At 38.3% G+C, this 26,228-nt stretch overlaps 3 protein-coding genes across 11 annotated transcripts in view; all 3 read left to right on the forward strand.

Moving 5' to 3' along the window:
- The first annotated feature begins 1,382 nt into the window (after nt 1-1,382).
- On the forward strand, nt 1,383-2,642 carry LOC120307007 (olfactory receptor 1009-like). Its single transcript, XM_039341150.1, has one exon. It carries the CDS (start codon nt 1,610-1,612, stop codon nt 2,540-2,542), a length of 933 nt encoding a protein of 310 aa, XP_039197084.1. The 5' UTR covers nt 1,383-1,609; the 3' UTR covers nt 2,543-2,642.
- Nucleotides 2,643-4,980: 2,338 nt separating this feature from the next.
- Nucleotides 4,981-6,564, forward strand: LOC120307008 (olfactory receptor 1009-like). Its single transcript, XM_039341151.1, has 2 exons — nt 4,981-5,084; nt 5,525-6,564. The coding sequence occupies exon 2, from the start codon at nt 5,536-5,538 to the stop codon at nt 6,457-6,459; it is 924 nt and encodes a 307-aa protein (XP_039197085.1). The 5' UTR covers nt 4,981-5,084; nt 5,525-5,535; the 3' UTR covers nt 6,460-6,564.
- A 15,145-nt stretch (nt 6,565-21,709) lies between these two features.
- Nucleotides 21,710-26,228, forward strand: part of LRRC55 (leucine rich repeat containing 55) — a 31,882-nt gene continuing 27,363 nt past the window's right edge. For 3 of the 9 annotated variants that reach the window (XM_039341152.1, XM_039341156.1, XM_039341153.1), the window contains exon 1: nt 21,720-21,855. The gene's annotated coding sequence lies outside the window, so the exon portion shown is untranslated. Of the gene's footprint in view, nt 21,856-26,228 lie in introns of all 9 variants that reach the window. The other 6 variants (XR_005556429.1, XM_039341159.1, XM_039341157.1 and 3 more) reach the window with 5 other exon arrangements.

The following is a 26,228-nucleotide window of genomic DNA, read 5'->3' on the forward strand; positions in this document are numbered from 1 at the left end:
ACACTGATTAAAAACTTCAGGTTGGTGCAGGTCTACCTCTTTCCTCCTGACCTTCAAGAACTGCAGCTCCAGTAGGTACCCAGCTTGGAGGCATGGACCATCCCAAACAAGATTTTCTATTGCACAACCAGTAGCTAAACCTAAATTCTCCTTGACTGATCCTTATCTACTTTTCTGGTGCCCTACATGACTCTCCACTCTAACCAATCTAAATGCAGGGGGAAATGCTTTGGCTACAAAGAAAGACTTGACTAGACTTTTTTTTCCAAATGGCAAAGTAAGAGTCCCTTTACTAAAGCCAGAATAAGATTGATGAAACATGTAGACAAAGATGTCTCTCACATGGTTTCATCAATTACATCTCAATCTCACCTCCATAACTAACCACATCCCGTGCTTTAAAGGAGAAAAACTGGCACAATGCTGAACAAAGTAGCAGAGGAGCCACTTTAGCTGTTGGTCAAATTGCAGGGCATCTGCTTTAAGAAAGAAGGCAGGAGTGCGCCATTTCCATTTCAAGATGCTTTTGTAAAATAAAAGTCTGTTCAATATTTTATGGGAAACAATTATTTAAAAAATGTTTAAGGAAATCTGTGTGAAAGGTGTGTATAGAACTACTTACAAAATTTTAGAATAGAAGGGCTGGAGGGAATCCTGGAGATCATCTTAGAGTTCCCCTCCAGCAAAGGAGAACGTACTACCCAAGTAGGTGATTCCTAACAGTACAGGATCTCTTACTATAACCCACCTTCTATATGTCAATCACTCAAACACATAATGACAGCTGTCCTGACTCTTGGAGATCTGACCTTTTCCGCAGATTCCAAGGCATAGGTTTATTTTGCAAAGACAGCCAATGAGAAATGTGCACTAGCAGGCAGAAAGTGAAGCACCTTCAGATTAAATATATATTTTTTTCAGTGCAAGTAATCTTTGTACCCACTGGAATAAAAAATATATATTGGTTACTACCTGATGGTGGCAGTATACTCCCCAAACTCCAGGAGGAAGGCTGAAGGACAAATATAAAGATGCCTTTCTGTGCTGCAAGACCAGAAACCCATCCCAAGGAGTCCTTCCCTGGACCCCATGCATGTCTTTGTCAGATCTGACTGCTTAAAAGGATCCTCCCTCGGCAAAAATACAATTTAGTCGCAAGTAAGAGTGACTAGGCTTACAGTCAGGAACAAGAAGAAAATAAATCTAAATATTGCATCATTTCATAGTTGAGGTGGACAGAGGGGAAAATGCAGTATTTCAGCAGTAAAGAGTTTAGGACATTTATGGGGTATGATTTCAGGACAAGGGAAAGATTAACATGCAATAGAACTACTAAAATTTGGAAAGGTTAAGAGGCATAGTTAGTAATATTTTTGTTGAAATTGCACATGATGTGTGTAATATGGTTTCTTTAAAAAAAAATCAACTTTCACTTGCTACCCAAACTTTCTATTTTTATTTTTTTTTTTAGGTAAGAGCTGAAATTGGGGATATTGCATGTGGAAATTCAGCCTCTCCTTTTTTTTGATCTTCTTCCATTCAATGTCAATGTTTTGTGACATTTTGCAGTTAAACTTAGTTTCCACTCTTCTTTGCAGAAAAAGCACACATGGCAAAAGCAAATCACACACTGGTGTATGAATTCATCCTGGTTGGATTTGCTGGGTCTCCAGAATTACAGATTTTACTCTTCATTTTCTTCCTGACAGTTTATTTCATTACCTTGCTGGGAAATTTGGGGATGTTTCTCTTAATCCAGATCAACTCTCAGCTTCACACCCCCATGTACTTCTTCCTTAGTAACCTGTCATTACTGGACCTTTGCTATTCTTCTGTGGTCACCCCAAAAATGTTGATCAATTTTGTAATAGAAAGCAAAACCATTTCCTTAAGGGACTGTGCAGCACAAATGTGGTTTTTTGCCTTCTTCGTGGCTGCTGAAGGTTATCTCTTAGCTTCCATGGCATATGATCGGTATGTAGCTATTTCTAATCCATTGCTTTATATGGTTATTATGTCTAGGAAAACCTGTCTATTACTCTTAGTTCCACCTTGCTTTGCTGGACTATTAAATGCCATGACACATACAGTTATGACTTTCCAATTAACTTTCTGCAAATCCAAGATCAATCATTTCTTCTGTGATATCCCTGCTGTGATATCCCTCTCCTGCTCTGAGACACAAATCAACAAGATGGTGCTTTTTATCATGTCCTGTACTCATGGCACTCTCAGCAGTGTTTTTATTATTATCTCCTACATCTATATTCTTTGTGCCATCCTAAAGATCCGGTCTGTGGAGGGCCAGCGGAAGGCTTTCTCCACCTGTTCCACCCATTTCACTGCTGTTTCCATCTTCTATGTCACCCTCTTCATTATATATGTGCGGCCCAGCCATAGTTTTCTACCAGACCGAGGCAAGGTGTTTTCTGTGTTTTATGCAGTGGTGATCCCCATGTTAAACCCACTGATCTATAGCGTAAGGAACAAGGAAGTACAAGATTCCATAGGGAGAATGATCAGAAGAAAAAGACTGTCATGAACATTGAGCTAGTCTCCTAAGTGATGAGTTCCATCTTTGTCCAAAAAGAAAAATAATGATTTAAATTGTATGATTGCCTTTAACTTGTAAGCTGTCTAGAATTGCCTCAATGAGATAGGTGGCATAGAAGTTTAATAATAAAATAAAATAAATAAAACTTAGATCTTTTGCTTTTAAAATACAACAGGTAAGGTTTTAATAACAATGATCATGCGGAATAAAATTTTATTTTGTAGTAGTTACAAAACGGTACTGTGGAATCAATAAAATTAATCCTGACCTTCTATGATTGCTAATTATTTCTGTTGTAGATCCTTTTTTTCACTTTTCTTATTCCACCACCCCTGTATTAATTAACTGTACTCTTTTCACTCCTGAGGGATGAACACATACAGTTTTACATAATGTTCTGTACAGAATGTTGAACTCATCCTAGCAGGGAATCACAGCCTTCACACACCTAGGAGCCATGGGTCCAGGGGAAAGAAATGTCTGCCTTCAAGCAGAGGTTTAAAAAAGGGTTATTTCCCTTTTAGATGTTCAAAGGTGACAGAGTCTCTTGCAAAGTTGGAGACCTTATGGGCCCCAGAATCTTCCCAAAGTTTCCATTGAATGCGATGGAAAGCTGACAGATAAACGGCAAGAAAAAATGTTGGCCATATTTTGTTTCATTTTAACATAAAGTAAAGGAAATGTAACAGGTTCAGCAAGGGGCAGCATCTGGTTTATCCTGTCTGGGCACAGAAGTTAAGCAAAGTCAGCCATGGTTACGTTTTGGGTGGGATACATCAAGGAATTTCAGGGCTCTTGGCTAGCCTGGAATGTCAAAAAATGCTTCCTGGAAGAAGGCAATGGGAAACCAGTGTTGTGTAATTGCCAAGAAAACTGCATGGATATATGGATTTTTACTCAATGTATCCTTTATCATGGTGTTCAAAGGTCAAGTGTAGTCCTCAGCTACCGCCTGCCTCAAATTGTTATTTAGATATATAAATCCCTATTAGAAGATATATGTAAGATGCATATGCATATGGTTAAGTTGGTCAAGATGGGAGAAAGTTCCTGGAGATTCATTCATTCGCTTTTTGATTTTCACTTGAGAACAGAGGCAGGGGGGGAAAGTACCCACAAATTTTAGTTAAGAAGCTTGTATCTACCTGTTGCCCATCCTTGTTTTGTGAAACTCTTCTGCTGTGACCCCATGTACATAGTTGATCTCCATACTAAGGTAACCTTAAGTTTTCCTTAGCTGTCCTGGTGTTCAACTGGGGTTTTTTTTCCATAATAGAACATTTTTTGCCCTAGAAACAATCAGAGAGACTTGGCTAACTGTTCTGCCAGTGGTGTTCTCAATGAATCCCATTCAGGGAGTGGGATTAGCATAACACTGATTAAAAACTTCAGGTTGGTGCAGGTCTACCTCTTTCCTCCTGACCTTCAAGAACTGCAGGTCCAGTGGGTACCCAGCTTGGAGGCATGGACCATCCCAAACAAGATTTTCTATTGCACAACCAGTAGCTAAACCTAAATTCTCCTTGACTGATCCTTATCTACTTTTCTGGTGCCCTACATGACTCTCCACTCTAACCAATCTAAATGCAGGGGGAAATGCTTTGGCTACAAAGAAAGACTTGACTAGACTTTTTTTTCCAAATGGCAAAGTAAGAGTCCCTTTACTAAAGCCAGAATAAGATTGATGAAACATGTAGACAAAGATGTCTCTCACATGGTTTCATCAATTACATCTCAATCTCACCTCCATAACTAACCACATCCCGTGCTTTAAAGGAGAAAAACTGGCACAATGCTGAACAAAGTAGCAGAGGAGCCACTTTAGCTGTTGGTCAAATTGCAGGGCATCTGCTTTAAGAAAGAAGGCAGGAGTGCGCCATTTCCATTTCAAGATGCTTTTGTAAAATAAAAGTCTGTTCAATATTTTATGGGAAACAATTATTTAAAAAATGTTTAAGGAAATCTGTGTGAAAGGTGTGTATAGAACTACTTACAAAATTTTAGAATAGAAGGGCTGGAGGGAATCCTGGAGATCATCTTAGAGTTCCCCTCCAGCAAAGGAGAGCGTACTACCCAAGTAGGTGATTCCTAACAGTACAGGATCTCTTACTATAACCCACCTTCTATATGTCAATCACTCAAACACATAATGACAGCTGTCCTGACTCTTGGAGATCTGACCTTTTCCGCAGATTCCAAGGCATAGGTTTATTTTGCAAAGACAGCCAATGAGAAATGTGCACTAGCAGGCAGAAAGTGAAGCACCTTCAGATTAAATATATATTTTTTTCAGTGCAAGTAATCTTTGTACCCACTGGAATAAAAAATATATATTGGTTACTACCTGATGGTGGCAGTATACTCCCCAAACTCCAGGAGGAAGGCTGAAGGACAAATATAAAGATGCCTTTCTGTGCTGCAAGACCAGAAACCCATCCCAAGGAGTCCTTCCCTGGACCCCATGCATGTCTTTGTCAGATCTGACTGCTTAAAAGGATCCTCCCTCGGCAAAAATACAATTTAGTCGCAGGTAAGAGTGACTAGGCTTACAGTCAGGAACAAGAAGAAAATAAATCTAAATATTGCATCATTTCATAGTTGAGGTGGACAGAGGGGAAAATGCAGTATTTCAGCAGTAAAGAGTTTAGGGCATTTATGGGGTATGATTTCAGGACAAGGGAAAGATTAACATGCAATAGAACTACTAAAATTTGGAAAGGTTAAGAGGCATAGTTAGTAATATTTTTGTTGAAATTGCACATGATGTGTGTAATATGGTTTCTTTAAAAAAAAATCAACTTTCACTTGCTACCCAAACTTTCTATTTTTATTTTTTTTTTTAGGTAAGAGCTGAAATTGGGGATATTGCATGTGGAAATTCAGCCTCTCCTTTTTTTTGATCTTCTTCCATTCAATGTCAATGTTTTGTGACATTTTGCAGTTAAACTTAGTTTCCACTCTTCTTTGCAGAAAAAGCACACATGGCAAAAGCAAATCACACACTGGTGTATGAATTCATCCTGGTTGGATTTGCTGGGTCTCCAGAATTACAGATTTTACTCTTCATTTTCTTCCTGACAGTTTATTTCATTACCTTGCTGGGAAATTTGGGGATGTTTCTCTTAATCCAGATCAACTCTCAGCTTCACACCCCCATGTACTTCTTCCTTAGTAACCTGTCATTACTGGACCTTTGCTATTCTTCTGTGGTCACCCCAAAAATGTTGATCAATTTTGTAATAGAAAGCAAAACCATTTCCTTAAGGGACTGTGCAGCACAAATGTGGTTTTTTGCCTTCTTCGTGGCTGCTGAATGTTATCTCCTAACTTCCATGGCATATGATCGGTATGTAGCTATTTCTAATCCATTGCTTTATATGGTTATTATGTCTAGGAAAACCTGTCTATTACTCTTAGTTCCACCTTGTTTTGCTGGATTATTAAATGCCATGACACATACAGTTATGACCTTCCAATTAGCTTTCTGCAAATCCAAGATCAATCATTTCTTCTGTGATATCCCTGCTGTGATATCCCTCTCCTGCTCTGAGACACAAATCAACAAGATGGTGCTATTTATCATGTCCTTCACTTTTGGCGGGCTCAGCGGCATTTTTATTATTATCTCTTACATCTATATTGTTTGTGCCATCCTAAGGATCCAGTCTGTGGAGGGCCAGCGGAAAGCTTTCTCCACCTGTTCCACCCACCTCACTGCTGTTTCCATCTTGTTTGTCACCCTCTTCTTTATATATGTGCGGCCCAGCCGTACCTTTGTAGCAGACCGAGGCAAGATGTTTTCTGTATTTTATACAGTGGTGATCCCCATGTTAAACCCACTAATTTATAGCATAAGGAACAAGGAAGTACAAACTGCTGTAGGCAGGATGATCAGAAGGAAGTGACTTTTATAAACTAAATTAAGAGTGATTTTAAGGAATGATTTTAATATTTTGCTTTTTATGGAATAAAGTCTGATTCTGTAATAATCTGATTCTGTAATAATCATAGTAACAATAGAAGCTTGTCTGAATCTTAATTAATTCTGTTTTGGTGACTTTTTCTATGCACAGGCACACACACACCCACACACAAAAAACAGTGCCCTGTTTTAATCTTTATATACATTCTGCCTAAGGAGTGGGGACATACAGTTTTCCATAACTTTCCATACAGAATGTGGAGCTCATCCTGACTGGGAGATTCTGGGACTTACAATCTTCACATGGCTAGGGACCACTAGCCTTGTAAAATATTTTCCACCTTCAAGCAGAAGGCTTGTTTTTTTTTAAGGGCTAAAGTCACAGGGTCTCATACAACAATGTAGAACCATAAGTGCAGCCCCCAGAATCCTTCTAAAGGTTCCATTGAATTGAAATTCCTACAGAAAGGGAAATTTGATAGAAAAATGGCAAGTAACAATGCTGGCCATATTTCATTTATTGGATTTCATTTACTTTATGTTAAAATTAGAGTCTCAGCAAGTGGCATCATCTGGCTTAGCTTGTCTGGGTTCAGAAGTTAAGCAAGGTTAGTCATCATTATTTTTAGATGGGAGACACCAAGGAATCCCAGTCAAAAAAATGCCTGCTAGAAGTAGGCCATAGGGAACCATTTATGTGAGGTTGCCAAAAAACCCTGCATAGATATGCAGATATTTTCTCAATATCTGCATATCCCCTGGCACAGTGCTCAAAGGCCAGCATTCAGCCCTCCCAAATTTTGTTTTATAGATCTATGGTTAAAAGACATTTGTAGAATCTGTGTAGGGTGCATATGGTCATTGGTCACTTAAGACTACAGGCTGGGGGAAAAGCAGCCACATATTTGAATTAACATTATATCTGTTTCCCAAAAAATACTTTATTAAATTCTTTCTTCACTATGTCCTCATGAAACAGTCTCCATCTCATACCCAGCCCTTCCCCTAAGACAATGTTCAGGCTGATGCACCTATTCTTTTCCCCACACTAATCAGAATGATGGATGGATGTTTCTTCCAACTAATGATATCTGGGTAGGGGGGAAAGGAAAACAAATCTGGAGGAGTCCACAATCCCTGTATATAACATGACCTGTATACAATAAATAAGGACAGCCAGTTTTGCTGGTATTATTCCAGTGGCAGGATAGGAATTTCCAATGGAGGGAGTCACTTTTATGCCTGTATAGGCAGCCTCAAGGATTAATAAAAAACATGTTAACTCAGCCTTAAGGAAGAAGCATCACTGTGTGCCCAGCTACTTATTCCATACAAGATTACCTTATGCCAAGACCATATTTTATTCCAAGTTACAGCTCTTCCAAACAATTTGGCAGGGGTGTTTGTTTTCTCATATTTTAGACAATAGGCCAACTGCTGGTTGGAAGATTCAGTATTCTGTGTAAGTGTTAAATAAACAATTTAAGGTGAGGAAAAGCAGTGATGAAAGAGGTGTCCCAAAAGTTCTTTTTCAGGAAGTAACTAGACTTCCTTTGTTTTTCCTTGAAGATGTTTTGCTTCTCATCCAGTTCAGTTCTTCAGAACTCTTGGATGAGAAAGGAAATGTCTTCAAGATAAACCATGACCTGGATGACTGAGAATCTCCACAGACATGAAAGGAGTGGGTTTTTTTTTAAGTACGTGTCCAGATTCTATTCTATTCTTCTATTCTATTAAAATACTCCACCTGGCCATTTTTAAACCACCCCACTTGGCATAAAAAAATGCAAAATTGAAATATGGACTGTGTCAGGATTTGTGCATCAATCAATTCAACATTCTTTGCTTATTGTCTGTGCACTGGTTCTCTTTTACTAAGGTTGGATGGTGCTGCTTCCAGCTTCTTTCCTCACAAGACTGAATTAGATGAATGTGGCTATCTATTAGCATTTCAAACCCAATCCAGAAAACAAACAGCAGCAAATCTATATAAACAATATGACTAAATACTATAAATGGTGTCATTTGAAATCATTTTTAAATTGACATGGTGTCTCATGGGAAAAGGATATATTTTCACCTGCAATTGAATTATAAGGAGGGTACAAGCTACACATACATCTGAAAAAGAGATCTCCCCATAGGAGATATATAAGGAGGTCTCCCCATAGTTTCATGTAAATATTAAATAGCATAGAGGAGAACCCTAGTAGAATTCAAAATGCTCAAGTGTTTCTCTCACAGCACTGAATCTGCCCATCACTATAAAATGGAATCTCAAATCCTTAATTCTTGTTGGCAGTACAGAAGAATAACATGATTTTTGATAGTGAATGCCACAAAGAACAGGACCAGGAGGGTCACACTCCTCTTATGGCATATGGGGTTTTTATCATATTTAAGGAGGTTGCCCCAATAAGTGCAGTCTGCCATATATAGTCCCATTTTTGATGCAGATCTTAATGCTATTTTATATATTCTGGTTGCTGTGTGTGCTTGACATGAACTCATTTACCCTTGAGATAGCTTGATTATGTATTCCAAACTCAAGATGGAGCTGTGGGGATAGTGCTGAACCACAAATCTTACTGGGACCATTCAAGTTTTGATGAAGACCATCTATCTGATTGACCAAAGTTGTTTGTGTATCATGATTAGAACTAAATCCTGATTTAAAAGGATTTTGGCAATCCATTTTCTATATAGTCCCCTAGCAGGTTCTCTACCACCTTCTCCATTACTTTCCTTAGAAAGGCTCAAAACATATTATTTTCCTCACATGATTCATATTCAACTTTATTAATGTTGCTCCCATTGTGTCCCAATGAGCTCACAATACAATTCTAAGGGGACCTACTCAGAAAGAAGCAAACTGCACTGATCTCAAAGGCATCTGAATAATGCTCTAGCCATAGCTGACTTCTATAAGGAAATGTGGTACATCCTCTTGGTATACAGACTAGCTGTAATGATTTGAATGTAAAAGAATCCAGGTCCGTCTCCATTTAGGAACTGACTGAGGTGGCTGGATGGAGTCACTGAGGCAGTAGGCGTGAGCTTAAATGGACTCCAGAAGATGGTAGAGGACAGGAAGGCCTGAAGGAATGTTGTCCATAGGGTTGCGATGGGTCGGACACAACTTGGCAACTAACAACAACAAGGCTTATATCTGATATTCTAGAGAATCATTACCAATCAGTCTGTAGAGTAGAAGTAGAATATCTATGGCCCTCCAGATAAGGCAAAACTACAAGTCCCAACAGACTCAGTTCAGCAGTATTTGAAAAGCCACTACTGAGCTACATAGCCAGGATGTAACATAGTTTAAGATAACTTCCTACATCGTTTTTCTAACATGCTTTTTGGAGTTACAGTATCAATGGATGTGGCCAGCACAGTTCTTTAATTTTTGTGATGACTGCAGTGCCTGAAACAGCTACCATGAAAAGAAGTCTTAATTAGGGTTATAAAGTTTAAACTTGGTAAGCTTGTAGACAATTTCAGTGTTGTTATATTTGAAGATATGATACGAAAATCTGTTAAAGGAGAAATGATTTAATGTGTCTGAGTGAAAGACAAGTTAAATTAATTTAATCTAAATTAATCTAAGATAGAATTAAGAAGTAGAGGTAGACAGGAAAAATATGAATCTTGACTCTTGTCCAGAGGGAGATTATAAAAAACATATGCAAATGATAAATCTGTTTAATATTAACAACATGTAATAGCATACTTGAAATTACACTGGCAAGTACCAATTGCAGTCTCATTCAATTTCTGTGAAATTTTTGCGATATACAGAAGTCAGGATGTGAAAGTTACCCATAATTAGCTGAAACTGGTGAACCTTGAAAATAAGTTCATTACTTGGTTAGCCTGAGATACTTTCACCATTCAATAGAGATTAGCTTTCAATAGGAACAGAAAGATCCGAAGCATTTGAAGTAAGCATGCATGGAAATATATTGGAAATATCATGAATCTAAATCAAAGATCTCATTTTGTTTCTCCATAGTCACAGCGTACTCCTCCTTTTTAATAAATACTAAACTTTGCCTTCTGACAACAAAAAATGTCCATCTACTCTTTTCCATGCAAATATATCAATGTCGTCATATTGCAATGCACTTTGCAGGGAGCTACTCTTAAAAGGTGTCCACGAGCTTCATTTGGTAAAAAATGCAGCATCTCAACTCAAAGATACATAATATAGGAATCTTATCTTGCCCATGCAAAAAAATCATATCACTAAGAATTTCATTTTTAGGCATATATTTTGAAAGAAAACATTTACCTATCAGACAAAATCCTAAATTACACTGGAATAATATTGTACACATAATGTTTGAACAACCGATAGTAACAACTTCAAATAACCAAAAAACTCAACATTTACATGACTGGAATCATGATTTTTGCTTTCTTTATTTCTCTAATAGATAAGATAAATAAATAGTACTGGCTTGCTGTTGTAGGAAATCAGCAAAAAAAAAACCAGAGAAGGAAATATTTTGGGGGGATATTAAAAAGGCAGAATATTATGTTTCCCCAAAGTAATAATAGAAAAATCTTAGACAGAAACCATCCCCCAGAAACCATCCCCCCCCCCCAGTCTCTCTGCCCAAGCAGAAACCAGCTTTTAGAAATGCAGATTTGGTGATTCATTCAGGAAGACTGGTGCCGGGAAGCTTGGAGCTGATGGGATTAGAAAGACAAAGACCCCTAAAATCTACATCCCTCACCCAAAATCTAAAGACATGACCTTTAGGCCACAGTTGGATTAATCCACCACCATTGGAATACCAAAAGGGCACACTCAAGCTCATATCAAAATGCATGCCACAGGAACAGGAAAAAATGCTGTGCAGATTCTGAGGTTTTGCTTGATAAAAAAAATACAGGAAACCAGAAGTTGCCTTTAAACTTTATGTTTTTATTCCGCTGAACAAAGACGGGCTCCTCTAAAAGAGAGAAGCCCCGAGTGACAAGAAATCCTTATATTTATTCTTTCTGATTACATAAGCAATCCATCCAGAAAAGCTGACACACATAAGATAAAGATTTCACCCAGTAAGTCTGGCACACTGTAGATAAGAAGGGAGAAAGCAGAAGTAGCTAAAAATGTTCCCTTTTGGGTGTTTCCCTAAAGACATTGTACGTTCCCGGGTGGGTCAGGACATTGGGTGTTTTCCTTGCTGTCCTTTCATGACCCTGCATCCATGACTCTGCAAGTGCCCAAAGACAGCAGGGCCATCTGCACATATTCACAATTGATACTTCCTATGTTGTCTCCTAATTCCGGGTCAACAGAACCTCAAATACAAAGCCACAGGAACAGGAACAACTCCAGACACAAAATCCCAAGAAGTATAAAAACCCACTACTCCCAACTCCATTTTGTCAGCCACCCCAAAAACATGCTACTGTCACTGAAGTTTCTGGCAACTAAATAAACAAGAACCTTCTTTCCCAAGCAGCCTCCATTTTATTTCCAGTGTCTTAGCCTCCATTTTGTTTACTCCTGGCTTGGACTGATCTGAAGATTTTTCTTTCAACACTGCATATCATGGAAAGGATGGGCCATCTCATACCTTACGAGTATTTTCAATTCCAGCTCCCATAATTTTGCCATTCCCGAAGATGGCTGAAAGCAATTGGCGTTGCTGACAGCAAAATTCAAACCATCTAAGAAGTATCAGGTCACCATGGCTTTTTCCTGAATCTGACAAATGCTACCTTTGCTTTTAATTCATGGATAACTCCCGAAGGTGTTTTTTCAGGAGGCAACTGGACTTTCTTGTTTTTCTTTGAAGATATTTCACTTCTCATCAAAGAAGCTTCTTCAGCTCTGACTAGATGGTGGGGAATGGAAGGATTTATATTCCTTGCAGACAGCTGGGCATTTGCATTCTTTTAGAGCAGGCATATCAAACTGCTAGCCCACAGGCCAGATGTGTCACACCAAAACCGCACCCACCCCATTGCCAGCAATGAGGGGAAAGTCACGATACATTACACAATGTCACATGACGTTGCAAGTTTGACATGCCTGTTTTAGAGAGTTGTTGGGGCCATTTGGAGATTTACCCGAGTTCTCAGGGTCACCTGAGTAGTGCAAATGTGTATAGAGCCTTCTTGGCTGCAGGATGTTTTCTGCCCTGTGTCCTTCCACTGTTGAAGACAGGCACAGGCTGTTGGAGATAAATCTGTGTTGTCTGAGTCTCAAACTGAAGCACAAATGGTTTCTGTAGTCTGCAGTGTTCTCTGGAGATCAGTTCATATTCCCGCACTATTCGTTCATGGACAACTCCAGCAGATGGCAGCAGTGCACTACTCTCTTGAAATCTCTGAGAACTGATCACTGGTTGTCTCCATCCATTCTTTCAATTGTGTGACTGCATGATTGCTATCAGCTTGCCAACTTGCTTATCAAAGGGCAAACTGATCTAAATCATTCTGGACCTGAAAGAATGTGTGAATATATCTGGGTGCCTCTGTGCAGGCCCAGGCATGTCATGGCATACTGAGAATTAAAATAAATAACCAGCTACCTCAAATATATACAAATGGTTTCCAATAAGCCCTTTGAAGAACCTGACATTTTCAAGCAAACTGTATTATCACTTATTTGTTTCTGAAGTTCCCCCACCCCGTTCCACATGCTTACTGATATCTCCAGTGCCGCTCCATCAACTTCTAACACAACTCAAGTTTGACTAGAGATGATTTTATGGTCATGCCCTGAAGTTTTAAGAAAAATATAACAGTTGCTTGCTGTTGACTTCTGGAATGCTTTTCTGACTTCCAAGTCTAGTTTACAACTCTGGGATTCCCTAGCAGTCTCCCATTGGAGTATTAAAAGATACAATCCAACCCTGCCTTCTTTTGGAGATCAACCCTGGTCAAATATGCTGTCATTTGCTGGAGCAACCCTTCACTAAGCTCTGTTAAAAATGTGCTCCAGAGGTGAAAGTGGGTTGGCAATTAAGCCACAGAACATTTGTTTCAATGTGACAAAAGGAAGCTTCTCCAGATGCTACACTGTCTCCAAATGTTACCATGGGGGAGAAAACAAAAGTACCAAGGAAATTCAAACAATGTTTTCATTTGAATTGTTTGCATTGTTTGCTTCAGCAATTTTTTTTTCATGGTGATTCAAATAGACAGGGAGTTGAAGCTTTGGAGTCAGCTCTCCCTTTTCCAAAAATTAGTGTTAAAATAAAAATCCTGCTAATTGAGTAGAAATACATCAAAAGCAGATCCAAGATTCCTTCTTTCTTTGTTCAGATTTTAAAAGGCAGAGAAAGTACAGATACATTTTAGGGAAATAACTAATAAGTTTGAAAGTAGGTGAAGTGGGCTAAACAAGGATCCTTCGGCAGATTGAGTTGAACTGAAAATTAAAGTGGAAATATGAATTGAGAAGAAACTGAAGGAATACTGGAAGCAATGTTTTAGGGACATGTATAAAAGTGAGAATGATATGTCAAAAATGAAAACAAATAATGTACATTTTAGTTTCTAAAAGTTAGTTAATGAAAAAGAATGATAACTGCTTTAAGAACATCAAAATATTAAAGAGTATTGTGAATGAAGTATTAAAATAAAAATGTGAATTCCTTACAGCATCTGTATAGTTTGCTTAACACTGTGTGAGCACTTCATCTGTGCTGGAGATTCAGAAAAATGTTACTGTTCCTTTACAGAAAATAAAAAATAGAATGAGGAAAAATTATAGAGGGTTCGTTTGTTAAATTGCCTGAAAGATTTTAGCAAAATTCTGATTGAAGGGTATAAGAAGTGACCATGAAAAACTTAGAGAAGTGTAGTGAGGCTTTATACCAGCAGAGGACAGGTTGAATAACTTTTTGCTTTTCAAAGAGTATGGGTGTCAGAAAAAAAATGTTGTATATTTGTGCATTTAGAGGAAAGTGTATGATAAAGTAAGTAGGCTTCGGTTATAGAAATGTTTGGGTAAATATGAAGATGAAGATGGGCTTCCAAATGTGTTAAGAATGAAATGTGATAAAAGTAAAGCATGTATGAGAAAAAATGGAATGCTTACCATATAGTTGTTGTGGAGTCTTCGGTACTCTCTGAGTTTCACTTGCAGATGTTTCATTACCAAACCAGGTAACATCACACCACATATGGTTAATTATTGAGCAAGTAGTAAGACAAGGACATATATGATGTTGATATTTGTACCAACTCATATTTTACCCTGCAGTCTTTCTGAATTTCCTTTATACATTTGTGCAGCAAGCAAAATCTAGTTGCAGATTTTCTCTCAAGGAACGCAAAGATAGAGATTGTACTTTGTAAAGATATCACAAAAGGAGAAACTTGGAACTGTAAGAGGCTGAGGCCTGAATCTTAAACTCAAACCGTTAGCTAAAAAAGAAACATGTCAAAAGAAACATGTGTAAAGAAACATGTAGAGATAGAAATATTGCACCCCTCCTTCCCAACGTGCTTTTAATGTTTATCATGGCTTTGAACATTAGAGGATCTATTCCGGTGATGGCGAACCTTTTAGAGACCGAGTGCCCAAACTGCAACCCAAAACCCACTTATGCATCATCAGGTGCCTGGTGGGTGTGGCCCATTGGGTGGGTGTGACTCATTGGGTGGGCATGGCCCATTGGGTGGGTGTGGCTACAGTGGTAACAGCAGACTGGGTGGGACTAAAAAGTTCAATCAATCAATCAATTCCAACTTTGCAAGATCTTTTTTTTTCCCTCGAGAAGTTGAAATTGATTGATTGATTGAACCTTTTTTTTTTTACACGGCGGCGGAGGCCTAAAGCAAAAGGGTTAGGAGAGGGTTCTGAGTGCCGCCTCTGGCACCCGTGCCATAGGTTCGCCACCACTGATCTATTCCTTCCAAGGAAAGGGGAGGGGAGGGGAGGGAGAGGAGAGGAGAGGAGAGGAGAGGAGAAGGGAAGGGAAGGGAAGGGAAGAGAAGAGAAAAGAAGAGAAGAGAAGAGAAGAGAAGAGAAGAGAAGAGAAGAGAAGAGAAGAGAAGAGAAGAGAAGAGAAGAGAAGAGAAGAGAAGAGCTGGAGATTGTGTGAGACAGCAGAGCTGAGTGGGGAAGTGAAGACAGAGAACAGAGAAGATAGCAGGACCAGGCATCAGATGACAAAATAACAAGCTGCACATATAGGCCTGGCTTGCTGGCAAGACTCAGAAATGAAAGAAAAATAAATCAGGAATATTAGGAGATGAAATATAGTATAAGGCTGGTATAAAGCAGTATACAAGTAAAATATATTCATTAGCTGAATCCATAAAGCTATAGGAGATAAAATGTAGTATTATAAATATGAGGATTAAGTTAGCAAACTATCAACTTTGTATTTTTCAAGCTTTATTTTTTGTGAAACTTTGCAATCCAAAGCCAGATTTCAGGAATCAGTCCTTCTCCTGCTCGAGTCTTTTACCAGCCTCAAAACAAACTAGTCCCATTTGAGTATTCACATACAATAAGAAAGATCAAGCAGGGGGCACTAATGTTTCCAACCAATGAGGAATACTTTTACAATGGACTGAGCCATCACAAAGCTGTCCTTCAGGTCAATATTAAGAAGCTGTGCCTTTCAGTTTCAATTATGGAAATTAGTGCTATGTGCAACCAAACTTTACTCCATACAAATTCATCCACTATACAAATTAGCAGAGGAACGTCTTATGCCCTTCTCCATTGACCTTCTGCTTGTTTTCTGACTTTACGTGAATAGCTGTACTAATCAGACCGAATGTCATGTCCAATTACAGCTGCCCTTTGGTTTCAAATTCCAAACTATTTGAACATAATCTTGGGGGAGAAGGCATAGCAGTTAAAGATGTAAAAGTGATGTCTATATATCTAAGGTATGGTATTTGACCTTTCATGTACAATTCTGGTTTTATTGAACTTGGCAAAAAAATGATCTTATGTAAATAGAAAGAAATGCATATTCCTGATATTAAGGTATGGATTCAAGAGATATGTCCTATGCCCATTTTTAAAAATGTGTTTATATTCTAAAACTGAGATGTCTATGGAGATTCTCAGTCATCCAGGTCATGGTTGTCCCAAAGCTGCTTTTTCAAGAGGCAACTGGATTTTCTTGTTTTTCTCTGAAGATGTTTCCCTTCTCATCCAAGAAGCTGGAGAAGAGCTGAAGAAGCTTCTTGGATGAGAAGTGAAATATCTTCAAAGAAAAACAAAAAAATCCAACTGCCTCTTGAAAAAGCACCTTTGGGATAAAACTGAGATGCTAGTCTAGCTTTAATTAGTTAAGGACTGAATTATTTGTATATTAGTATTATGTGGATTTTATTTTTTTCTTTACTTTTTTTTGTTAATTTATTTTAATCACTGCCAGGTAGGTAGCTTATTACCACAATATATTCTCAGTGATGTCGTATTACTTTTCTTTGTTGTTATATTTAATACTAAAAATAGTTTTAACAATTCAGACTGAATAATTGTAGTCACATTTCTAAAACTTTTAAAACTTCTCGGAATTCACCACATTCTCTCAATGATTTGTAGCTTCCTTTCTGATCTGTAGCATGGTGGAACAGTGTATTCAGTTAGCTGTTTCATCTCTTTGGGCCAACTTAATCCACAACAGACAGGAAATGTGAATGCCCACACTGGTTTCGGCAACAGCCATTTCATGCTTGGGATATTATCCTTGAACAGAAATGAGGAAAGATTTAACATATAATTTGTAATATAAATTCTCAAGTGCCACCCTTGTATTAAGTTTTATTCCATTTATAGGAGATTTACCAGATATAGGCCACAAATACTCAGAAGATGATAAGAGTTAATTTTGGTATGCCTCTGTTGCATTGTTATCTAGCAGTCATCTGGATTCTTGCAGTCCATCTTATAGCTTTCATAAATGTATCTTGGAGGAAGGAGCAGCTGGCAAATAACTAGTTCATAACCACTAGTTCATTACAAGTTGATATTGTACATGTGCAATTATGTCAGTGCAATGCTTCCCCTCATACCTCCCCATACACATCTCACTCACCGCCATGCATGCATATGCATACATGTACACACACACACACACACACACACACACACACACAAACACACAAAGTGAGGCAAGAAGTTACACAACCCTCATTCAGGAAGCTGATCCTCTCTCCAGGCAACAATCTGATCAGTTGCGGAGATTTTGGTTTGATTGTTTATAAATAATATTCATTGTGCTTTTCCTACACTTTTTTATCTTGCTTGTAAGTCATTTAGATAAGATTGCTATCCACAAAGTTGGGGCATGAATAATTACTATACCATTAATAATCCACACTTAATGTTGTACAGCCATAATCTCAATATAGCAAGTTATTTTTCTCAGGAAATAACATCCGCAGCCTAAGTCTCCTTCCCATCACATTCTCTTGCTGTAACACTTGTGGATATACTGCACCTTCAAAGATCTTTCTTCCACATATCCATCTCCAGCATTTTCTCATTCTCTTGGATGAGGCACAGTTTCCTTCTACCTGGCTTGATAGGTAAGGGGCAGAACTAGAATAACAGAAGGGACCTTGGAGGTCTTCTAGTCAAGCCCCCTGCTCAGGCAGGAAATTCTATACAGACAAATGGCTGTCCAGTCTCTTCTTAAATAGTTCCAGTGTTGGAACATCCACCACTTCTGGAGGCAGGTTGTTCCACTGGTTAATTTTTTCTAACTGTCAGGAACTTTCTCCTTAGTTCTAGGTTGCTTCTCTCCTTGATTAGTTTCCATCCGTTGCTTCTTCTCCTGCCTTCAGGCGCTTTGGAGAATAGCTTGACTCCCTCTTCTTTGTGTAGCCCCTGAGATATTGGAACACTGCTATCATGTCTCCCCTCGTCCTTCTCTTCATTAAACTAGACATACCTAATTCCAGCAACCTTTCCTTATATGTATTAGCCTCCAGTCCCCTGATCATCTTTGTTGCTCTTCTCTGTGCATTTTCTAGAGTCTCAACATCTTTTTTACATTGTGGTGACCAAAACTGGATGCAGTATTCCAAGTGTGGCCTTACCAAGGCAATCAGAGGCAGAGCAGCGAATGGAGCTCCACTATTCCTCCAAATGTGGAGTATGCAAAGCCAATCAAGTTCCACACAGAATTCAGAAAATCTCTCAGATATTTCTTCTGCTCTACTCTTGTCATCCTTGGCAATAAATAATATTTAATACAGAATCAAATAACTATTCATTTGTTTTGTTCTCCCTTTGTGACATCAGAATCTGCTGCCCACAGCTGTCACTGCACACCTGAAAAGGACCTGCTGGATGAGTCCGATATTTAATAACTTGCCGTCTTTTTCTTAATATTTTATTGTAAATTCATTGTATCTTAGTAAACCTGACCAACCTTATACCAAGGCAAGCAAACAAATAGGCGGCTGTAGTACGCAAATTAAACTGCCAAAAGAGATAGAGAAGTCTGATATATTCACATTTACAGCTGATTGAATTTTCTATCCCTCTAAGTGCTCTGACTTCCTCCAACTTAATTCAGTGAAAATGGCAAGGTCAGATGTGCAGCAGGATGGGGGAGAGGAAAGGGGCTTTCAGACTCTGAGCCCTCCAATGGCGTCAGGAAAGCTGTATCAGAATCTTGTGGCTTTTGAGACACTTACAAGATGTTTTTTTATTTTTTAAGTGTACTAACTCTCCACTCAAGACACCAAAATGAGATTGAGCACAGTTCGCTTTCTTAAATATGCTCACTGCTGGCCTGGCTACATGGCTACCAGAAAGAGCAGTGAGCTTATGTACAATTAGATCTTCTGCTCAAGTAAGTTAACTGCCCCTAAATTCAATCCCCATAAACATTCACAGGTATGGCATCAGGAATCAGAAGTGATCCATCTCTGGATCAATTTGTGGAAAGCAGAGCATGCTGTAAAATGGGGCTGATATAGGCATTGACAGGCAACCATGAGGTAATGAAGACATGTATGGAGATATCCCATCTCCATTCTTTCATGTTTCCATCTATTATTGGAGGCAAGAGGCAAGCCAGGAGGGTGGTGTCATAATGTCACAATGTACCTCAATTTGCCCCCCTCCCCTTGCCATACCTGTGAATGTTTATGATGATTGAATTTAGGGGCAGTTAACATTTGTACAGAAGATCTAATTGTACATAAGCTCACTGCTCTTTCTGGTAGCCATAGTCTTCTGATGGCAGGCTGCCAAGATTCTTGAAAACCACCAATATCTATCCCTTCCTATTGACTCATGTAGAGATGAAAAACGGTCAGACCTTGAACAGATTTCCAGAGACTAGGTGAAAGAATGGGGAGCTCAAGTAGTATTTTTATCAGTCCTTCCAGTTGAGCATTGTAGCATAGGGAGAGAGAAAATGAGAATGTTCACTTCAAAGTGAAGACGTGACTAAATAGAGTGGTCAAGAACAGCTTAGAGTTCCTTGACCTGCATAAAAAACCCTAGCAAGAGATAAGCTACATCTGACAAAGACTGAGATGAACATGTTCATCAGGTGCCCCACCACTCACTGATCAGAAAAGGGTTAAACTAGAAAAAAACAAAAAGGACATTGGCAAAAGTCCAGAACTAAGTACAATATCAAGGACTAGAAACAAAGCAATAAGCACAAGGGTGGAAGACAGATTGGCATACAACTGCAACAGCAAACCATTAGGGGACACCATGCACAATCTCAAATATTTCTTCAGTAATGCATGGAACATAGAAAACACAGAAAACTTGAAATCCTAACATATTGTACAAAAACAAATATGACAACACATGCATCATTGAAACTTGGTGAGATGACACATGATTGGAATGTTGCTTTGGAAGGCTACACTCCAATGGAACAGACTCAACTAAAAGGGAAGGGTGTACCTAAAAAAAAGACAAAAAAAAACCATAGAATATACCTACACAGAAAGTCCTGAATCAGACCAATTTCCATTGTTTGTATTTGGGTAGTAATAAGAGGAGAGAGAAACAAAAGAGGAGTTGCCAGGATAAGCAGAAGGTATGGATGAGTCCTTCCTGCGCCAGATGACCAAACTTTCAAAGAGCTACACAATAGTAATAAAAGGAAATTTCCATGACCCTGACATCTGCTGGAAATCTAATTCTGACAAGAGTCCAAGATGTAACCATTTTTTTCTCCTCTCTTTCTTACAGTTTCAGTTGTCATAAGATAGAAATGGGAATAAGGCAGTCTACAATCTTGGACCAAATTGTTATTAAGAGGGGGGTGGGAGTTGGTTGGGTGAAGAAAAAGCAAAGTACCTGGAACCTTGGTGGGGGGGGGAACTGACCATAATACTTGAGTTCATAATATCAAGGAAAAGGAGAAATTAAAGAAAGGCTTATCTGACCTGTCAACTTTAGAAGAGCTGTTTTGGAGACCTTTAAAGGAAAGTTAGCCATATCCAATGGCTTGAAATCCTGAAAGAGTAAAAGGTCTACAGAAAATGGGGACTCCTGCAAAGCAACATACTAATGTCTCAGCCGAGACCATTCCTGCCAGAAGGGAAAGTGGGAGGCAGTGAAAGAGAACAGGGTGGCTACACAGAGCTTTCTAAAATACTAAAAAGAGAATGGAACATGTAGAGAAGATATAAGGAGAAATGTATGGCTTAAAGGGGATACAAGACAGCCAGTTATCAGAAACAGTAGGACCTGTGTCAGAAAGGCCAAAGAGAAGAAAAAGCTGAAGTTTGCAGACATGCCCAAAGTCATCAACATCAACATCACAAAGGCTTTTTTGAGTATGTCAGGGGTAATTACTTTAATTTAACTCTTCGAATAAAACTGAAGTTTCAAGGACAATGTAGCTTCACTGTCACAAAATGACAAGGGGTGTTTTGTAGTTATTCCTCCTTAAACATTGATCATGTTTACAGCACCAGAGAAGGGGAAAGTATAGGGAAACCCTGAATCCTGTACCCAAAGATGGGGAAGGGTTAAAGATAAACATACTACTGTATGCCCAATATTTTGCCTCTTGCAAAACAGTCCAGTAGTTTTTAATGCAGATTCACTATCTACTTCTGTCCTACAGGGTAACTAGACCAGATGATTTCTTCAGACTTCTCTTATTTGTGTAAGCATGAGTTGGTTCTCAGGCTGCTTTATCTCATGCCACCTCTCACATGCTCTGCCCTCTCTTATCCCCTATCATTATGCTTCTATAATTGCTCTTGCTCTTTTTTTTAATCTTGTTTCTCCTTGGCCCCACAAGTCCCTGCACTGAAGACCTTGAAGCTTTCAAGGCTTTTAGCTGATGCCAGCAGACATGTGTCTCCAGGCTTGTCATAAAACTGCTGGTCCATGAAGGAGAGCAACGGGTACAATCTTCAAGAAAGGAGAGGGGAATAGGAAACTGAACAAGTAAGGAATATAATGGGGAAAAGTGAACCATGCTAACATAATAGCAAGTTGTGGTGTGGTATTAGACATAAGTTATAAGGGATCTGACTAGATCAGAATCCTATTATTGTAACATCAAAACCACACTTTTGCTTCTTTCTATAAGGTTAAATGAGAAAAAAGAGCATTTCTAAAAGCCATACGGAATGCATAATGATTGTTCCAGTAATACAAGGATCCTTAGACATCCTCAAAAATGTATATTATATGTTCTCAAGGGCATTTAGGCAGTAGCTATTATATAAGGCACTATGGTGGGGGTAGTTTTCTAAGATGGGATTGCTGCTTAATAGGTTCTTGGCAAATAGCACAGAGCAAATTTCATTCTGTTCAGAAGGTAACCACCAGGCATCTTTTTCATAACAAAAGAAAAGATGCTGCTGTGTTTGCAGAAATTCTAAGATCAATATTCTGCCTGCAAATGTGGATTATCCCTTTGTTCCAGCACATGTGGTACTGTATTATTTTCTTTTTTTAAAAAATAACCAGAACTTTCCTTTCCCCTTACCTTTGGATTACAGTTTCTATTCTCCCATCACCCCTTGATGCTTGCTGGCTCTTAATAGATTTTACCATTTTATCCAAGAATCAAAATTAGACAATTTCCTAAGGCCAATTTAGAAAACCTCCCCAGATTGATTTTTGCTGCTCCAGTTAATAGTGCATACTTTCCCTTAGCAGGATCCTCTAGATAAATTGATAATACTGCCGTTTGAAATATATTGTACCCAGCAGCACACAGAAGCTACAGCCACTCTAAAGGTTCATCATAAAAGCAGCTGGGGGGTATGGATTTTGGAGAGACAAAGAATCAGGAAGATAAAGTTGGAGAATCTGCATTATATCTTTTATGATATAATCATACTAATGGGATATAAATTTTAGCTATAAAAAGAAAATTGTCAGACTTAGAGGAATCAAATCCGGGCATTATGGAAAAGTTTATCAAAGAAATGCAGAATTTTTATCAAACATGTTTTCAATATATCGAAGAATGGTCTGAAACAAACATCACAGGAAATAACAGTTTTCAATGGTGTTTTTTGACTTCATAGATATTGAATCTTGTGTTGATTTTTTATCTAAAGAAATGCCAGACATTAAAATAGATGATAATTGTCTCTTTGAAGAAATTAGAAGACTGAATGTATTTTTAAATTCTGAAAAATTAATACAATGGGAAAATAAACACGTTTAAATTGATAAAAGGTGGGTGGAAATATTCAGCCATTTCAAAAATGAACATATTCCATGTGAAAATTTATTTATTCTTGTTCAATTTGCGTTGTGCTGCCCTGGAACTAATGCAGCAGTAGAAAGGGTTTTTTCAATTGCTAAAGATTTTTGGAAAAGTGAGAAATCGAGATTGAATGTTGATACTCTAGCTGCAGCACTTGCCGTAAAATTCAATATGAAGGATATTTCTTGTTCAGATATTTCCAATATATTGTTAGAAGATGATACATTGACAAAAAATATTCATTCAATGGAAAAGTACTCATTTAAATAATAATTAATAGGCATGTAAGCATAGTTACAATATAAAATTTTATTGTTACAAATGTTTTTTATCATGCATTTATCATATTATAGTATATACTGTATTATTGTTGCAATGAATACAATGTTTCTTTTATTTACGATATTTTTTTCTTCAATTTATTTGTGTCCTCCTTTTCCTTGTAAAAAAGTTGGTCACCTTAATATAATGTATATGTAAATCCAACCTTAGGCATCCTTGTAAAAGTATATATTCCAACTATCATAATGGTTCTTAAAAACTAGGTTTTCTTATAATTATTCTTAAAGTGCCTTTTTGAGTATAGTATTGAGCATTTGTGTAAGGAAGGAAAAAAGTAAAATAAAATATTTTTCTTTTACTTTTTCTTTCTTGCATGCACATTTATGTCTCTCTTTGAGAAATAGTGGCTACATGTTGGGCAAAGGCTGAGTAGATCCAGCTTCTAGCCCTTCCTCATCCATGGGTTCAGCTTTGAACCAGTCTGCATTAGCCCAGCATGCCTCACAGATTGTGGTGCAGGAGTTGTTGGGCAGGGAGGGAAGAGAAGTAGGAGAAAGCTGATCTATGCTCGCTGCTGAACTCTTGGAGGAAAAGTAGATTGCAAGTTTTACAAGCAGCTTGAACCAATAAACGGTGGAAAAACAAAAGAACAGAGGTTTTATATACATCACAAGTGGGAATATTGAACCTAACAACCGAGCTATGCTAAATGTCTATGGAGATTCTCAATCATCAAGGTCATGGTGTCTCAAAAGTGCTTTTTCGGAAAGGGCAACTGGACTTCCTGGGGGGGTTTGTTTTGAAAACGTTTCACTTCTCATCCAGGAAGCTTTTTTTAGTTCTTAACTAAAGCACCTTTGGGACACTAACCGAGGTAAAAATTGTGGATGGATTGACAGAATGGAGCTAGGATGTGCAGAAGTAAACCTTCTAATAATACACGTATTATCGAAAGAAAATGTTCTGGCAAAGCAACATGTAGTAAACACTGTTAAGGATCATGAAAGAAATTATACAAAGGGACATAATCTGGAACAGCCGACAACCAGTGATTCCCAGAATATCATGAAATCTGTTACCAACCAAGATGGATAAGACAATGAGGATGAATAGTGCAGAAATTTATTACTACAGAAGTGTACAGGAGAAAACAACTAGAACTAGAATTGAACTTGAGACCTTTCAAGAAAGCCCAGGACACAACGTAGTAGTAGTAGTAGTAGTAGTAGTAGTAGTAGTAGTAGTAGTAATGGTGGTGGTGGTGGTGGTGGTGGTGATGATGATGATGATGATGATGATAATAATAATAATAATAATAATAATGTTGGAAGGGAACTTGGAGGTCATCTAGTCCAACCCCCTGCTCAGGCAGGAAACCCTATACCATATTCAGACAAATGGCTGTCCAGTCTCTTCTTAAAAACTTCCAGTGTTGGAGCATTCACAGCTTCTGGAGGCAGGTTGTTCTACTGATTAATTGTTCTAACTGTCAGGAAATTTCTCCTTAGTTCTAGGTTGCTTCTCTCTTTGGTTAGTTTCCATCCATTGCTTCTTGTCCTGCCTTCAGGTGCTTTGGAGAATAGCTTGACTCCCTCTTCTTTGTGGCAGCCCCTGAGATTTTGAAACACTGCTATCATGTCCCCCCCTTATTCTTCTCTTCATTAAACTAGACATACCCAATTTCAGCAACTGTTCCTTATATGTTTTAGCCTCCAGTCCCCTAATAATCTTTGTTGCTCTTCTCTGCACTCTTTCTAGAGTCTCAACATCTTTTTTTACATTGTGGTGATCAAAACTGAATGCAGTATTGCAAGTGTGGCCTTACCAAGGCATTGTAAAATGGTACTAATACTTCACATGATCTTGATTCTATCCCTCTGTTAATATAGCCTAGCACTGTGTTGGCTTTTTTGGCAGCTGCAGCACACTGCTGGCTCATATTTAAATGATTGTCCACTAGGACTCTGAGAACCTTATCACAGTTACTACTATTGAGCAAGGTACCACCTACACTGTACCTGTGTATTTGGTTTTTCTTGCCTAAATAAGAAATTCACCATTGAATTTCATTTTGTTAGATAGTGCCCAGATCCTCCTGTATCTTAAGCCTGTCTTCTGAAGTGTTGGCTATTCCTGCCAGCTTGGTGTAGTCTGCAAATTTGATGAGTTTCCCATCTATCCCCTCATCCAAATCATTGATGAAAATGTTGAAGAACACTGGGCCCAGAACAGAGCCCTGGGGCAGCCCACTACACACTTCCCTCCATGTAGATGCAGTTCCATTGAGGACTACATGCTGGGTACGGCCGGTCAGCCAGCTACGAATCCAACTGGTGGTGATGCTGTCTAATCCACATTTTTCTATCTTATCAAGTAGTAGGTTTGATCTACTTTATCAAATGCCTTACTGAAGTTTACAACAAATATTCCTGGGTTTACAAATTATTATGTTTACAAAAATGTTTGGGGAGTTTCAAATTCAATGGAACAAATGAAATAATCAGAGGAAGATTCAGTTATTTTAAAGGAAGAAAGGACTAGAGGCCTATAGATACATTATGTCATATTCTTTTTGAAGAGGGAGTAGACCAAATAGTAAATGCATAGATGGGGCCTTTCTTCTCTACAAGATATTATTTTTCTCCAAGAAACTTGGTTGATGGGAAATAGTGTGATAGTATTCCTTGGCTACAGGTATTTTTATAAATGGGTCAGGCAATACCAAAAGATGGGACATGTTAAAGAGGGCTTAAAGTGTCTACTCACAGTACATCTTGATCTTTAAAAAGAAGAAATTAATCCTGGAAATTAT

Source organism: Crotalus tigris, unplaced genomic scaffold (genome assembly GCF_016545835.1).
Source record: "Crotalus tigris isolate CLP2741 ecotype Arizona unplaced genomic scaffold, ASM1654583v1 scf7180000017764.6130737, whole genome shotgun sequence".
In the NCBI taxonomy this organism is placed as follows: Eukaryota; Metazoa; Chordata; class Lepidosauria; order Squamata; family Viperidae; genus Crotalus; species Crotalus tigris.

What these genes read in the sequence shown, in the direction of transcription:
- LOC120307008 (XM_039341151.1), top strand. Translation starts at nt 5,536, where the DNA reads ATGGCAAAAGCAAATCACACACTGGTGTATGAATTCATCCTGGTTGGA.
- LOC120307007 (XM_039341150.1), top strand. Translation starts at nt 1,610, where the DNA reads ATGGCAAAAGCAAATCACACACTGGTGTATGAATTCATCCTGGTTGGA.